Raw genomic sequence first — 15423 nt, forward strand, 5'->3', positions numbered from 1 at the left:
TAATGTGACATCAGAGTCTCTGTTTACTATCTACATGTAACAGAAAGCTGCTTTGCGGATCCTACGAGATTGGTGTGCACGCTTCGATATTTGATAAATGGTTCAATGTGGTAAAGCAAAATGCCGACATATAGATGTATTCATGGTGCTTTTATATTCAAGCGTCGCATATTCCCGGTTGTAATGACACGATACGTTTTAAAATTCTCACATACTGTCTTCTATGCCATCTTTTTTTCTAGGGTTTCCTCTGCTCCTGACAGCAGCGAATCGCCAGCAAAAGATCGCCACACTGAGCACATTAAATGTATGATATTCCAACTCTCTGCACATTTAGAATCCTTAGATTTATACTTGATATCACTTTCATGATGAAAAGCATTAAAGTATGATGTATATTACATTTTACAGATAAATCTGTAATTTCATTTAAATAATGAATACTGTTAATAATTACACACATGGGGTGACACAGTGGCGGAGCGTTAGCGCTGCTGTCTTGCAGGGAGTCACGTCGCTGATATTCCCTGCCTGGAGTTTACATGTTTCCTGCTGGGTTTCCTCAGTGTGCTCCAGTTTCCTTCCAAAGATATGCAGATTTGGGGATTGGTGCCGCTAAAATGATGCTAGTGTATGTGTGTGCTTGTATTCACCTTGCGATGAGCCGAGGCATCGTCCAGGGATTGTTTCTCACTTGTGTCCAATGCTTGCTGGAATGGACACATCCCTGGATTTAATCAATAAACATCCTTTTCTGAGATATTGCAGTCATTGGAATTTAAGGGGTGTTCTAGGCAAAAGTTTGGCGGACTTTTTGGTCGTAACCCGATTTGTATGTGTTCAGAGACACACAGAAAATACATAGGCCTATATATATATATATATATATATATATATATATATATATATATATATGTATGTTAGGGAAAGTACGATGTTCAGGGAGAAAAAAAATTTTCACAGGCTTCTAGGAAAAAGAACATGTGTAACCTCATTATTGTTAAAGCCAAAGCCTACATTTGATTAACAGGAAGGAAGAGACACAGTGACTCACATTGTGTGCATACCAGTAAAGAAAAGAAGAAAAAAAATAAAGAAATTGGCTGAAAGCCCCCCCAAAAAACTGACCCAAAATAATGCATATTCTCATAGGTATACACAGACCAAGTAAGAAAAGGGATATAGCTTTTCATCACTTCTCAACAACTGATGCATTAAAAATTTTAAAAAATGCCAGTGAATTATGTCCCAGAAACTGTTAACAAAACCACCAATTGATTTCACTAGTCTACAAAAAAATATTTTTTGTTTGCTTCTGGGAACTTCAGAGCATCTCTTTATTAATTTTTTTACACTGATTTCATATATGAAATCAGAATTAAGCAAGCACGTCAGGTTTTTGAAATACACATCATTGACGTTTGACACTTTTGAATATCAATATAATATATCAACACGATATCTGGAGTTTAGACTATGTCCCACCAAAATTGTTTTGATGTGTTTATTCTGAAAACAAACCAGAAGACGATACCAGAGACACGATAAAGCATATTTATGTCAATTTATCTCAATATAAAAATGTGAGGTCAGCATGCCCAAAAATGTTGGAGACACTTGCTTTTGCGCTTGTACTGCACATCCATCTCTCTTTGCAAGAACCAACAGTAGTCACCCATCATGCTCGATCAGTTTTCCATCACCTTTATATCTTGATGAAATCTTTCCCCATGCTCATCTCCTACATCGCTTAGATTTGGTGGAAAAAAGTCGAGATGAGAATGCAAAAAATGCATCTTCAGTGACATTCTAGCTGCCGTGAGCTAATATACTTTCAGCATATTCTCCATAAGCGCAGTATAATTCTCTGCTCTTGAAGAAAATTCTGGACAATCTGCACGAATGAGGGTGCTGATTCAGTTGGTTTCAGTTTCTTTCTGTACTCATTTTCAAGCATCAGTTCACGTATTTCAGGGCCAACAAAAACACCTTCCTTAATTTTGGCTTCACTTTCTCGAGACCAAACTTATTTCTTAAATGCTGAAACGCATCGCCTTTACTGTCCAGTCACCCTAGTTGTCCAAGACCTGGAACATCACAACTAAAAAATGGGACGTGCTGGATGAAAACGGTTTTCAGATTTGGAGTCAGCAAGTGAAATCTGTTAAAGTACAGATAATAATAATAATAATAATTCATTACATTTATACAGTGATCCCTCGCTGTATCACGCTTCGACTTTCGCGGCTTCACTCTATTGCGTTTTTTTCTCATACACGCTTACGTCACTACGTATGCGCTTTCTGAGAACTTTTATCTAAGCCCCACGATGGCTCCAAAATGTGCTGCTTTTTCTAAGGCTTCTGACAATAAAACTAAGCACCGGGGGAAGATTCTTACCATTCAGGAGAAGGTGAAACTCTTGGATATGATCAAAGATGGCAATACCCTACAAAAGCCTTCTCACTCATATAAAAATACAGTGCCAGCAACTGCCTATCACAATGTTCTTCAGCCGCGCACCCAGACACCCACTGCCTACTTCTAGTACTCCTTCAGCGGAAGAAGAGAACGACGCACCTGCTGAAGATACTGCACCACCTGAAGACTCTCCTACTGAGGTTGTGCCTTCATAGGTTAGTGGTTGTGTGTAAGAACTGTGTGTGTGTGTAATTAAATGTACAGTACAATAATAATAATATGATATTTGTAACGTCTAATAGGTCTTATTTTCTCTTATTTTTGTCTAATATATTGGGTAATACGAGTGGAATGGTAAAGGGTGTTATTTCATGTCTAGAGGGCTCTAATAATGTTAAAAAACGTATTTAGAAGGTCGTAAACAGGTTTTCTATACTCTAACTGCGAAAATATTCGATTTATCAATAAAGAATCCTACTTCGCGGAAATTCATTTATCGCGGTAGAGTCTGGAACGGATTGACCGTGATAAAAGAGGGTTCACTGTATAGCGCTTTTCTCAGTACTCAAAGCACTATCCACACAGGGAGGAACCAGGAAGCAAACCCACAATCTTCCACAGTCTCCTTACTGCGAAGCAGCAGCACTATCACTGCGCCACCTGTGAGGACAGATGAAAGAATTCCAATAGCAAAATGCTTGTTGACCAGTGATAATATACACGTACAGGCTGAAAAGTTGTCAAAAATTACTTTCAATGATTTAACAATATAACCAGTCATTCTCTTCATTGGCCACTTGTGCATCAGATGATGTGCATTCAAGAAGACCAAGGATAAAAGTTGCTGTTTAAATTTTGGTGAAAGACTCTGTACATACAAAAGAGAGCAAGGGGACAAATAATGAAAAAAATACACACATCCTGCATCCTGTTACTCTTTATTACATCAATAACTCCCAGACCATTCATCCCATCTGAACTTCAAGCTAACTGGCGCTGAAAGAAGATTAAGCACACTTAAATGGATAAATGGAGAGATAGATAAATTAATACCCGTGACAGAGGGCATCAGTGATCTCCAAACTGGATAAGAAGCTGAAAATTTGCAAGTGGTTACTAATGTATTTCTATGAAAAGAATATGTACAAAAGCCAAAACAGAACTCTTTCAAATTACATACTGAACTGCTATTAATGTTTGGACAGTAATAAATTCCCTTAAATTTTGACATTCTGGGGTTTGTGGGCATGCCCCAGAAATGTGTAAAAAATGCTGCATAAAAACTAACATGCATTATATATTAGACTGCAAAAATTTTAAAGTGCAACTCTGCTTAAAAGATTAAAAAACGTATTCAGAATTGGAAAAAATGTTTGCACTCATAAAAAAAAAGTTAAAAGTGGAACTCTTTCTCCATCAGTTTTACCATGGAGCCAATAACTTATTTCAGGATGAGTTTTAAACCACTGACATGTTTGCCCTGACAGTTATTGGCTCTGTAAATACAATGCAGAGCTACGAAGGAAAGGATGTGTAAAACTCCTGTTCAAAAGCATAAAATTTTTTATATTGACTCATGTCACCACATGAAAGCATACTTTAAATGTTAAACTGTAAAATATTTTTGTATGAATGAGTTGTGCCTCTCTGGAGTTAGATTAGTCTAAGGTTTTTAGAGAAAAGCCAAGGAAAATGACTCCTTGCATATTGTAATCTTTTTAGTTAGCCAATAAAAGGTGTCATTTTGCTTGGCTTTTCTCTACATTCATAATGGCTAACACGGTACAACACCCTAGTACTAAGGTTTTTATTAAAGGAATGTACAAAACTCAAATCAACATACTCGGTTCTCCACTCTCAGCATAACATTCTCCATTAGATTTTTCTTGTTTGATCAACTATTCTTTGATACTTTTCATGTACACATAAAGAATGGTAAAATTAAATGCTTTCCCTATTCAAATGCACAAAGCAGAATTTCTTTATTCAAGAATGTGTTACAAGATTACACAACTAAAGCTAGAACATACAAAAAAACACTGCAGTCACAAATGTAATGTGCTAATGTTTTATGTACCGTTTAAAGCATTTAGTATTCAGTTAAGTCATTGTATAGTTATTTGTTCATTTTATTGTTTTATGTTCATTTTCACAACTTTATTACAAAGAATTGGTAAAACAAGGTAACATGGTTAGCTTGGCTGTTTTCAACTGAAAAATCAAATTGCTGATGTTAAGAATAATATGAAGACAGTGTGTCACAAGGTCACTCTTAGAAATGAATAACAACACTTTCAGATTTCTAAGAAGCTCATATTAGCCGGACGAAATCTGGTATTCTGAAAACCTGATATACTTTACTTAGGAAAGAACTGTATTTACAGAGACAAAGTGGGAGAACAATGCTGTATACTCACATGTACTTTGCACAGCCATTTGGAGTTCAGAGTAAACTGTTCCAGGAATTACAGGCGCTGGCAATTCCTGCAGGAAACTCTTTACCATTTCGCACAATGTCTGGGTATCTTGCTGTTCAACATCCACTGCAAAGAAATCTTACCAAACATGAATAAGACAATAAATAAAAGCAATTCTATACTTGGATAAAAAAAGTTTTCAAATATTGACAAAGTCTACATAAAAATAAAGGTTCTCTGTATAATATACACAATAATCACCAAAATAAGTGATTGTAAGTGGCTTGTATTTATGTGCTATTTAAATCTGTAGAGAGAAACTGTAGAATAATTTTTCTAAGCCTCAGTAGTCATAGCAGTGACAAGCCCAAGCTGCCCTACTCACCAGCTCTCGTGGCTTTTTGTGGCTCTGACCCGACAGTTCTGTACAAAAATGCACTGTCCAAACCTGTAATATGTAAATTCAAATTTTAGATCTCTTCCTAAAAGAAAAATGAGTCTTAAAAACTGCTAAGGAGCTTAAATGCTGAATAAAATATGATGATTAAAATTAAATATACAGTACATATTCACACACAGTAGATTGTTAGCATCAGAAATCCTAGTGTTTATTGGTAACTAGAACGGTCATGTCACAAAAGCAGTATGAAAGGATCCTCTTGGCTGTCATGAATGATGAGTGACTCTGGAAGGGATCCCGTTATTTTAAAAAGAGAATTTTAAGTAAGTGACCTATTCCTTTCCTCCTAAGAAAACTGTGCACTTCTAATAAGCTTCAATCCTATCTATGAATTGCTGCACCCACCACACAACGAAAACAGCTCAGGTTCCTGGTTGGCAACCCCCCTGGCAGACACTTGGTCCAGCACCACCCTCCGCAAATGACCATCTATCTGCCACAGTCAGGTATTACATGGGCATCCCCTTGGCCTGGTCTAGCTGCTTGGGTCGTCTTGGCCTGGCCCAGCTCCTCAGGTCCTCAACAATGACGATCCAACGAGCCGGATCACCCTCGGGTAATCGCCCCACATAGCCAGAATGCCATAACTGACACTCCCTCACAATGTAGATAATGCACCTCTTTCGGGACTCCTTAAGCAACCGCTCGTTTGAAACAAAGTCAAACCAACAGTACCCAAGGATTCTCTGAAGAGACATAGTACCAAAGAAGTCCAGTCTTCATCTGAGGTCACTGGATAGTGTCCATGTCTCACAACCAAATAACAAAACAGGAAACACCAGGGGCCTCATGTATAACGCCGTGCGTAGAACTCACACTATAATATGGCGTAAGCACAAAAGCGGGAATGTGCGTACGCACAGAAAAATCCAGATGCAGGAATCTACGTACGCAAACTTCCACGTTCTTCTGCTACATAAATCCAGATCAGCGTGAAAAGTAACGCACGTGCCTTCTGTCCCGCCCCAACTCCTCCCAGAATTACGCCTCTTTGAATATGCAAATCAATATAAATAGCCTTCTGTGAAAAGACAATGGGTAAAAGCACCGGGGAAAATATAAGAATTTCAGCGAATACCAAGTGGAGGCAAAGGAAAAACGTACTATTTGTTGGTTTAAACAGTGATATAAACAACAAAAGGAAGTTGATCGAGTGATATATAGTGTCAGAGAAACTCGAAAGCTCAAGTTCACAAAGTTGCACAGGGCCGAAATAAAAAAGAAGTCACATATCAAAGTTGCCGTGAAAAGGCGAGTCGTAGCCCACCGTCTGAGTGTCATATGAAAGCTTATTAGGGTACAGACAAAAAAAATAGGCACACAGTGGGGAAAAAAGCACGAAATGTCAACTTTAATCTCAAAATTTCCACTTTAATCACAGAGTTTATTTTGTCATTAAAGTAGAACATCATAAACTTAATCTTAAAATCATTTGATTTACTAGTTTCTCAAATCCCATTGTAACTAAAGTAGCACGTTAAATGCTTAGTTCTGTATTTGATCTTCTATGTGCTCTGTGTGTGTGAATCACTACCTGCTTCTTAAACGGGCTTTCTCTTTCTCTGACAGGACACATAATCCATTACATTCGTGATATTACAGCTCTCTGAATAATTAAAATACTGAGATGTATATGTGATATCTTTTTCATGATGATAGGAATGAAAGCATGTTATTAAACATGGGAACACTGTGGCGCAGTGCTTGTTCATGTCTCACGCAATTTATTACAGAAGTACTGTCTCTTTCGAATGTACTAACCTCCAATTCCTGTCCTTACTTTTCTTTCTCCAAATACCCAATCGCCACACAATCAGCTCTGTAATAGACGTGAAGCCATTTGTAAGCTTAGAACGCCGATTCTTCAAAACTTTTAAGGAACATTGAAATATCTTCGTAGTACATGTTTAATTATTCTATCCGTCTATCCTTCCAGTGTCGCGTCAGCACCAGCAAGAATACAATGCAATGCAGGAACAATCCCTGAATTAGTTAGTGCTGCGGCACCGTGTCCTCACATGTTTAATTATAAGTTAAAGTTTTATCTGTATAATATAATCAACATATTTTGCTGCATTTCATCTTAAAAATGATATCGTCATCATATGTAAATACGTGCTTTATAAAGTGGTGCAGGTTGTGCAATATTATAACTGTAGTGCAAGTTTACAGTGAGGTAATTGTACTTATAAGTACAAACAGTTCTACAAGGAGCACTTGATGGACTGATTGAGTGCGTTTAAAGTTCTTGGGATGAAACTTTTTCTAAACGGCGAAGTCCGCACAGGAAAGTCTCTGAAGCGTTTTGCCGTGGCTCAGGCAGCATCTACTTCATGCTGTATACCGATAATTTTCTTTCCAATCAGCTGCTGCTGTGATTCCCCACTCAGATACAGTGATATAAATACTCCGAGTGGTGCAGTGAGAGTAATACGGAAAAAGATGATCTGTTGTGGCAACCCTTAACGGGAGCAGCTGAAAGAAGAAGAAGATACAGTGAGAGTAACAATGCTAGAGCAGTTATGGTATTTGGAATACTATGGCTTTCCCTGGACCATTATATTGCTACAGGTTAATTACAATCAGATGCATTACACTAATAAACAATATGCAGTTAGTTTCAGTGTATTTATAAAGCCGCGTCAGGAATGTGGATCTAAGAAAGAAAGGGTGACTACACAGGAACAATAGCACTGCTTTGACGCTGGGTGCCGCCAGTCTGCAAAACCGAGCGGAGAAATTGCGTACGCCAGGGTATGAGGTACCGTGGAAATGTGCGTGGCTTTACGCCAAGTTTAGGTTTTATACATCGTGATTTGAGCGTAGAAACGTTCGTACGCAACATTTCTGTGCGTACGCACCGTTTATACATGAGGCCCCTGGTCTCTAAAGACTTGGACCTTCGTCACACACCCCTTTCCAGTGACCTCATGACCCCCCATGCTCTCCCAAATCAGTCTCCTGACTTTACAGGAAGAGTCACCAGAGACATGAATGTCACTGCCGAGGTAAGTAAACCTTTCAACGAGGCAGACATCCTCTCCACAGAAAGACGCACTCTGATGGCTGTGCCCAAGAGATCATTAAAGGCCTGGATGTTGGTCTTTATCAAAGACAGGCGCAAGCCAGTACAATCAGATTCCTCGCTCAGTATCTCAACAGCCCCGATCAGAGCCTCCACTGACTCCACAATAATCGCAGCATCATTGGCAAAGTCAAGATCAGTAAATCTTTCTTCACCAACACATGTCCCACAGCCAATGGACTCCACAACCCTGTGAAACACCCAGTCCATGTAAGCACTGAACAAAGTAGGAGCAAGATCACACCCCTTATGAACCCCAGAATCAATGATGGGGGGGAACACAGATTCTTCCTCCACTCTGCACAGCACTCACAGTACCAGTGTATAGGTGGGACATTATATTCAGCAACTTCGGGAGGATCCCACAAAGCCTCAGGATGTCCCACAGGGCAGCTTGATTAACTGAGTCAAACGTTTCACAAAAAATCAACAAAGGCTTCAAAAAAAACTCTTAATATTTGCATTTGCGCTTGATGAGAACGTCCAGTGTCAGAATTTGGTTGATGGAAGACTTCTTAACATAAAACAAGACTGCTCCAGTCACTGGAAGGTGAGCAAGTGATCCTATTGAAGTTGGCCCTAGCAAGGAACTTACCCAGAACCAAGAACAGCGTTATCTGCTTGTAGTTGCTGAGATCCAGGCAATCACCCTTCCCTTTCCAGACAGGAACAAGAAGTCCCATTTTCTAGTCAGTTGGAATGACACCCATCTCCCAAATGGAAGCAAAGATTGCTTGCAATGCCAGGAACACAGCCTTACTACCATCCTGGAGAAGTTCACCCCAGATACCACAGATCCCTACAGCCTTCCCTACCCTCAGCTGTTTCACTACCTGTGCAATCTCAATAAGATTGGGTGGTTCACAGCTAATTGGAGGATCAGCCTCAAGGACCATGGAGCCAGAGGTTCAGTTTTAAACACCTGCTCAAAGTATCCAGCCCAGCTGGTCACAATTGCAGCATCGTTTGTAAGGACTGCTCCATCACCTGTCCTGACTCTCCATTGATCAGATTCAGATGTGTGTAATGCTTCGATTCCTCTGTAAGAAGGATGTGGGTTGCTAGACCACAGATGGTGTGTCACTTGCTCACAGATTCCTCTAACAAACACCTCCTTATCTGCCCTCAAAGCCGTTCCTCTTGGTTCCCGGTACAGACCAGAGTTGCCATCAAGCCATGAGCTGAGACTCCTCTTGAGGATATCCAGGGTGCCCTGTAAGATGAAATATCTCCTTCTGGGAACACTGGCAACACCAACACAACCCTCAGCAACCTTCAGGGTATTATCACGGAAGGTCTCCCACATCACATTAGGATCTGAAGTTGCACCCAAGTCAGTTAGTTGCTGACACAAACTGCATAGTCCTTACTCAAACTGTGTACAAACTCATTAGAAACAGCCTGATCTTGGAGTCTGGCCAGGTCCAGCCTCATTCTCCTAGTAGGTGATCTTCAGAGTAGCAATAACAAGTCTGTGGTCAGAATTCACAAATTGGCACTTCTGCAGACCCTGCTGTTCTGTAGTAGCCTCCAGTTTCTGCCCACGAGAATGTGATCTTTCTCCTTCACCACACCACCAGTACTGGAGTACTAAGTCCAATGATGTAGCTCATGGTGCTGAAACCAGGATCCAGTGATCTGCAGCCCCTGACCTTTTACTAAGTCAAATAACATGGAGCCACTTTCACCATGGTCAGCAGACACATGGGGACCGACACAATCCTCATAGCCAGCCCTGTCTGTGCCAGTGGTCGCTATGAAGTTACCCATGACCAGAGGAATGTCACCTCATGGGCACCCATCGACCTCCGAGAGAAACTGCGAATAAAATGTCTCTCTCACTGAGACATCACCCACCACGGTCAGAGCATACACTAAGACAACTTGTAAGTCACCCAGAGAACACTCGTTGAAAGAAGTGATATCGGACTTCATCTGGAGGAATGGATCTGCCTCTGCAACAGCTACTCCCCGAGTATGACAGCCATCAGAGCGGCCAGACCAATAAAAGGTGTACCCACCTATAGAGATCTGCCTAGTCCTAGGATTGCACACCTCAGAGAGTGCCACCACTGAAATGCGGCTTCTATGAAGCTCCCTCAACAGGAAAGGAACATGATCATCATGCCAAAGAGACAAGACGTTCCATGCGCCTACCCATACGGGTCACCTCAAATTGGGAACCAAGTGCTGCAAGGCAGCAGGCGACAACCTAGCACCACACCAGTTCCAATCCCAAACAGGGCTGAGCCCACTGGCTCTCTTATGGTGTCAACTCTTTCGGGGATTGTGACAGTGCAGGTCAGCTTCACACTCCCACATCTGTTCTAGAAGCCTCTTGAATCCGACACCATCAATAACATAACCGGATGAACCAGGCAGATGAGGACAAAACACCCACATTGCAAGGGGTGTGTGCATACTGGTGTGAAGTGCTTTTATTAAAAACAGTCCAACACAAGCAAAGTGCTCAATAAATCCAGGGGTCACGGGGGTCTGCTGGAGCCAATCCCAGCCAACACAGGGAACAAGGCAGGAAACAATCCTGGGCAGGGTGCCAACCCACCACAGGACACACACAAACACACCCACACACCAAGCACACACTAGGGCCAATTTAGAATCACCAATCCACCTAACCTGCATGTCTTTGGAATGTGGGAGGAAACCGGAGCACCCAGAGGAAACCCACTCAGACACGGGGAGAACATGCAAACTCCACGCGCAGGGAGGACCCGGGAATCGAACCCAGGTCCCCAGATCTCCCAACTGCGAGGCAGCAGCGCTACCCACTGCGCCACCGTGCCGCCCCGTACTCAATAAATGCAGTGCCAAAATGCTCAACACATACATAATCAAATAAAATAGAAATTCTTGTGGAGCTTAAAATCAGTCAAACAATCCATCAACTGACATCTCCTCAGCTTATCTTGACCGGACCTTGCAGCTAAGGAGATGCCTATCCGACAGACACAGCCTTCCATCCAACTATGGTCAACAGGTCTGGGTCCCAGCCGTTTACATGACTCAACAGCAGGGCTCCCAATTTGAACGCAGGCTCTGGTAGTTCCTGTCTACAGACACAGAAAGGCTCCCTCAACAGAACACCTCTCTCCCACTCCCGCTACCTTTCAGGACTTAAGCAGTGAGCGGCCCACCTCCTATTCCCTCTAGGGGCCTCATGTATAAACAGTGTGTACGCACAAAAATGTTGCATACACCCATTTCCACACTCACATTACACTGTATAAAAACTAAACTTGGTGTAAAGCCACACACATTCTCATGCCAGCTCAAACCATTGCGTACGCAAATTTTTCAGCTCAGTTTTGCAAACTGGTGGCACCCAGCGTCAATGCAGTGCTACTGTTTCTGTGTGGTTTCCCTTTCTTTTTTAGATTCACATTCCTGACGTGGCTTTATCAGATACACCAAAATCAACTGCTTATCGTTTTTCAGTTTAAGGCATCCGATTGTAAATAACCTGTAACCATATAATGGTGCACGGAATGGCAAAACTATTCCAAATACCATAACTACTTTAGCATTGTTACTCTCAGTGCACCACTCAGAGTATTTTAACCTATTGTATCTGAGTATCGAATCACAGCTATGCAGCAGCTGAATGGAAAGCTCTAGGGGAGATTGTGTCAAGAGAGGGGAGAATTATCAGGATACAGCTTCTAGGACATGCTGCCTCAGCCATGGGCACAGTCTATTTGAACTTCTCCCATTTGGCAAACGTTTCAGAGACCTTTCCTGTACGGACCTCGCTGTTCAGAAACAGTTTCATCCCAAGTGCTATAAATTCACTTAATCAGTCCATCAAGTGCTCCCGTTAGAACTGTTTGTACTTATAAGTACAATTACCTCACTGTAAACTTGCATTATAGTTGTAGTATTGCACAACCTGAGCCACTTATGCTTTCATATTGTTCATTGTTTTTATCATATTATTATTGTTATTGTTATTTTACCGTTTTATAGGAAAATAAGTTTATGGAGGATGTGCATATTGAATCTCATTGTACCATACAATAAACAATAAAGGAATTCAATTCGATTCAATAGAAGAGAGCATAATTTACAGATGACAACGACTGGCTTCTAAGTCGATTTAGATTTCCAAGAGCTATCTTCTTGGAGCTCTTGATATCATTTTTAAGATGAAATGCATTAATGTATATTACATTACACATATACATTTTTACCTTAACTTAAATAATGTATACTGTTAATAAGTAAATGTGTGGACACGGTGGACAGCGGTAGTAATGAACTGGCGCCCCCTTTCAGGGATTGTTCCTGCCTCGCACTATATGATTGCTGGGACTAGAGCAACCCTGGATTGATAAATGGATGGAATAATTAAACATGTACTACAAGATATTTCAATATTCCTTAAAAGTTTGGAAGAATATGCATTTTAAGCTTACAGATGGCTTGACAGCTGATTGTGTGGTGATTGGTTACTTGGAGAAAGAAAAGGAATGACAGGAATTGGGGGTTAGTACATTTGAAAGAGACAGTACTGCTGCAAGAAATTATTTTAATCGAGGATCATGTATGGCGCAGCAAGCATCTTGCTGGAGGCAAGAACAATCTCTGGACGGAATGCAAGCTCGTCGCTACCACTGTGCCCCAAAGCTTTATACATGCTTTAATTACTATCATCGTGAAAATGGTATCAAGTATACATCTTAGTATTTAGCTGTAATATCATGAATGTAATGTATTCTGTGTCCTGTTGGCATAAGAGAAAGGCCATTTAAGAAGCATAGTGATTCACACACATACAGCACATAGAAGAACACATAGAATATGAACCATTTAACGTGCTACTTTAGTTATGATGGGATTTGAGAAACTAGTAAATGAAATGATTTTAAGATGAAGTTTATGACATTCTACTTTAATGACAAAATAAACTATGTGATTAAAGCGGAAATTTCGACCTATTTTCCCCAGTGTCCCCGTTTTTGTTTTCTTTTCTCTGTACCCTAATACGCTTCCATATGACACTCAGACAGTGAGATACAATCTCGTCTTTTTATGGTGACTTTGATATCCGACCACTTCTTTTTTATTTAGGGCACTGTGCGACTTTCTGAACTTGAACTTTCGAGTTTCTCCATCACTCTGTCACTTGATCGATTTCCTTGTGTTGTTTATACCACTGCTTAAGCCAACAAACTACATTTTTCCTTGCCTCAACTTGGCATTCACTGATATTTTTTTTTTTTTTTTTCCCACATGCTTTTTCTATTTTCACTTAACCGAACACTGAATGGAAATTGCTATTTATATTGATTTGCATATTAAAATATGCAAAATTCTGGGAGGAGTCAGGGTGGGGCAGCAGGTGAGTGCACGAGCGTTACTTTTCACACTGACCGGGATTTATGTAGCTGCATGAAATTTTTACTTTGGCTGGAATGCCAATCCTGCCACCAATCCCAAAGTTTTCCTGCAAGTATATATTTACCACGAACTAATATTAATCTGTGGTTGACTCCTTTACTGAAATGTGCAAGCGTTTACATTTACCAAGGCATGGTATCGATCCTGGCCTGCGTTGTACCCAGAGCTTGAAGCGGGCCTGTAAACATACTGGCACTTCAAAGTTTCTGCTTTGTGAACCACAGAGTAGCAGCACATTGTGGTCCAACCTCCTAGGGGACACCCTAGTTCTCCGCAGTATTTCATATATTTCATCACCAAAGGACAATCATTGTCACACCCTGTCATATAAAGCATATGTATATAAATGTGCTCAACAACCCAATTTGGCTTGAATTTGTATGTATTTTTAATGCATAGTGAGGAGTAAGAAGAAGTCAAGAGAATAGGGAGTACAGCATGTACCCAGTGATGCAACTTGCTAAGCATTTCTTCTAAGAGCTTTACCAAATGTTCTTTCACATTACTGGTGGTACCGACTTTCATTTGCATAACGTGGCAGCACCGTTTCTCCACACGATTACAGCCTCAGCCTGGTCAATAACACTGTTGTGGTGGTGGTGCTCGTTTGCATAAACTGCAAGACCCATTTCTCTGTGCTTAGATAGAAAAAGGACCTGGTGCCCAAGAATCCCTCACTAACTATATTATTACCAGCAAATAATGACAAATAAAAAAATGAGTTGCCTAATTTTCTTTTTTCCATAACATTACCAAGTTTCAATTAAATCAGTCGAAGAATTTGTGATTTTGGTGTATTTAGTTTTTCTATTGTGGGGGCTTTTAACTCATTAATAATGATGTAAAGAAATGTCTTCTCTTAGTGAATACCTACAGCCCTAGATGTACCATCCTGCTAGATTTCAGCTTTTGAACTAAATGGAAATTCGTGGTTTTGTTGATAAGTGAATCAGCCAGTTACCTTTGCATTTTATCTATATATTTATCTTCTTCTTCATCTTTTCCCACTTCTATGTGGGGTTGATGTTTTATATACACACACACACATACACAAACACATATATACATATTTTAAATGATTTTTACATTAAATGTTGAACACAAAACTAGACAGAAGAATAGTGGTAAAAAGGTAAAACAAAAAACAAACAAACAAACAAACAAACAAAACAGATATATGAAAAGCTTATTAACCCAATTAATGAGTTGATCCTTTACCTCTTTTCTCGATGGTCTCAATAATCCTTATAAGAATTGGGGGAGCACTGTCAGGAGGGGAGAACTGCTCTGTCAGATCAAGCACTGTGGTTACTGCAGGAAACAAAAAATAAAATAAAAATTGCATAAATTAAATCATTTAACTGGAAAGGACTAATCAAAATTATACTGCAAAACTCTGCATATTCCCAGAATGAGTAACAATGTGTATCTCAGTGTTAAGTGATGTAAAATAATGCTTAAGAGTGTTTAAAACTAGTATTTAGCATGCTGCTTAATATAAAACATTTTTGCAACTTTTAAAACGTAATATAAAAGTTTAAAAGGGTAAACATAATGCCAGAAAAAACACTGCAAAACAAAAAAATTTTATAACGAATAAGAAGCAATGGTGACCACTT

General features: G+C 40.1%; 1 protein-coding gene across 1 annotated transcript in view; it reads right to left on the bottom strand.

The window, feature by feature from the left end:
• The window catches only part of pik3r2 (phosphoinositide-3-kinase, regulatory subunit 2 (beta)), a 94084-nt gene that overhangs the window by 35523 nt on the left and 43138 nt on the right, over positions 1-15423 (bottom strand). Inside the window, exons 3-5 of the mRNA XM_028816178.2 lie at positions 15023-15115; positions 5224-5286; positions 4839-4976 (exon numbers count right to left, since the gene is read on the bottom strand). Coding sequence (XP_028672011.1) covers positions 4839-4976; positions 5224-5286; positions 15023-15115 — 294 coding nt within the window. The remainder of the gene's footprint in view (positions 1-4838; positions 4977-5223; positions 5287-15022; positions 15116-15423) is intronic.

Source organism: Erpetoichthys calabaricus, chromosome 12, assembly GCF_900747795.2.
Source record: "Erpetoichthys calabaricus chromosome 12, fErpCal1.3, whole genome shotgun sequence".
NCBI lineage: Eukaryota > Metazoa > Chordata > Cladistia > Polypteriformes > Polypteridae > Erpetoichthys > Erpetoichthys calabaricus.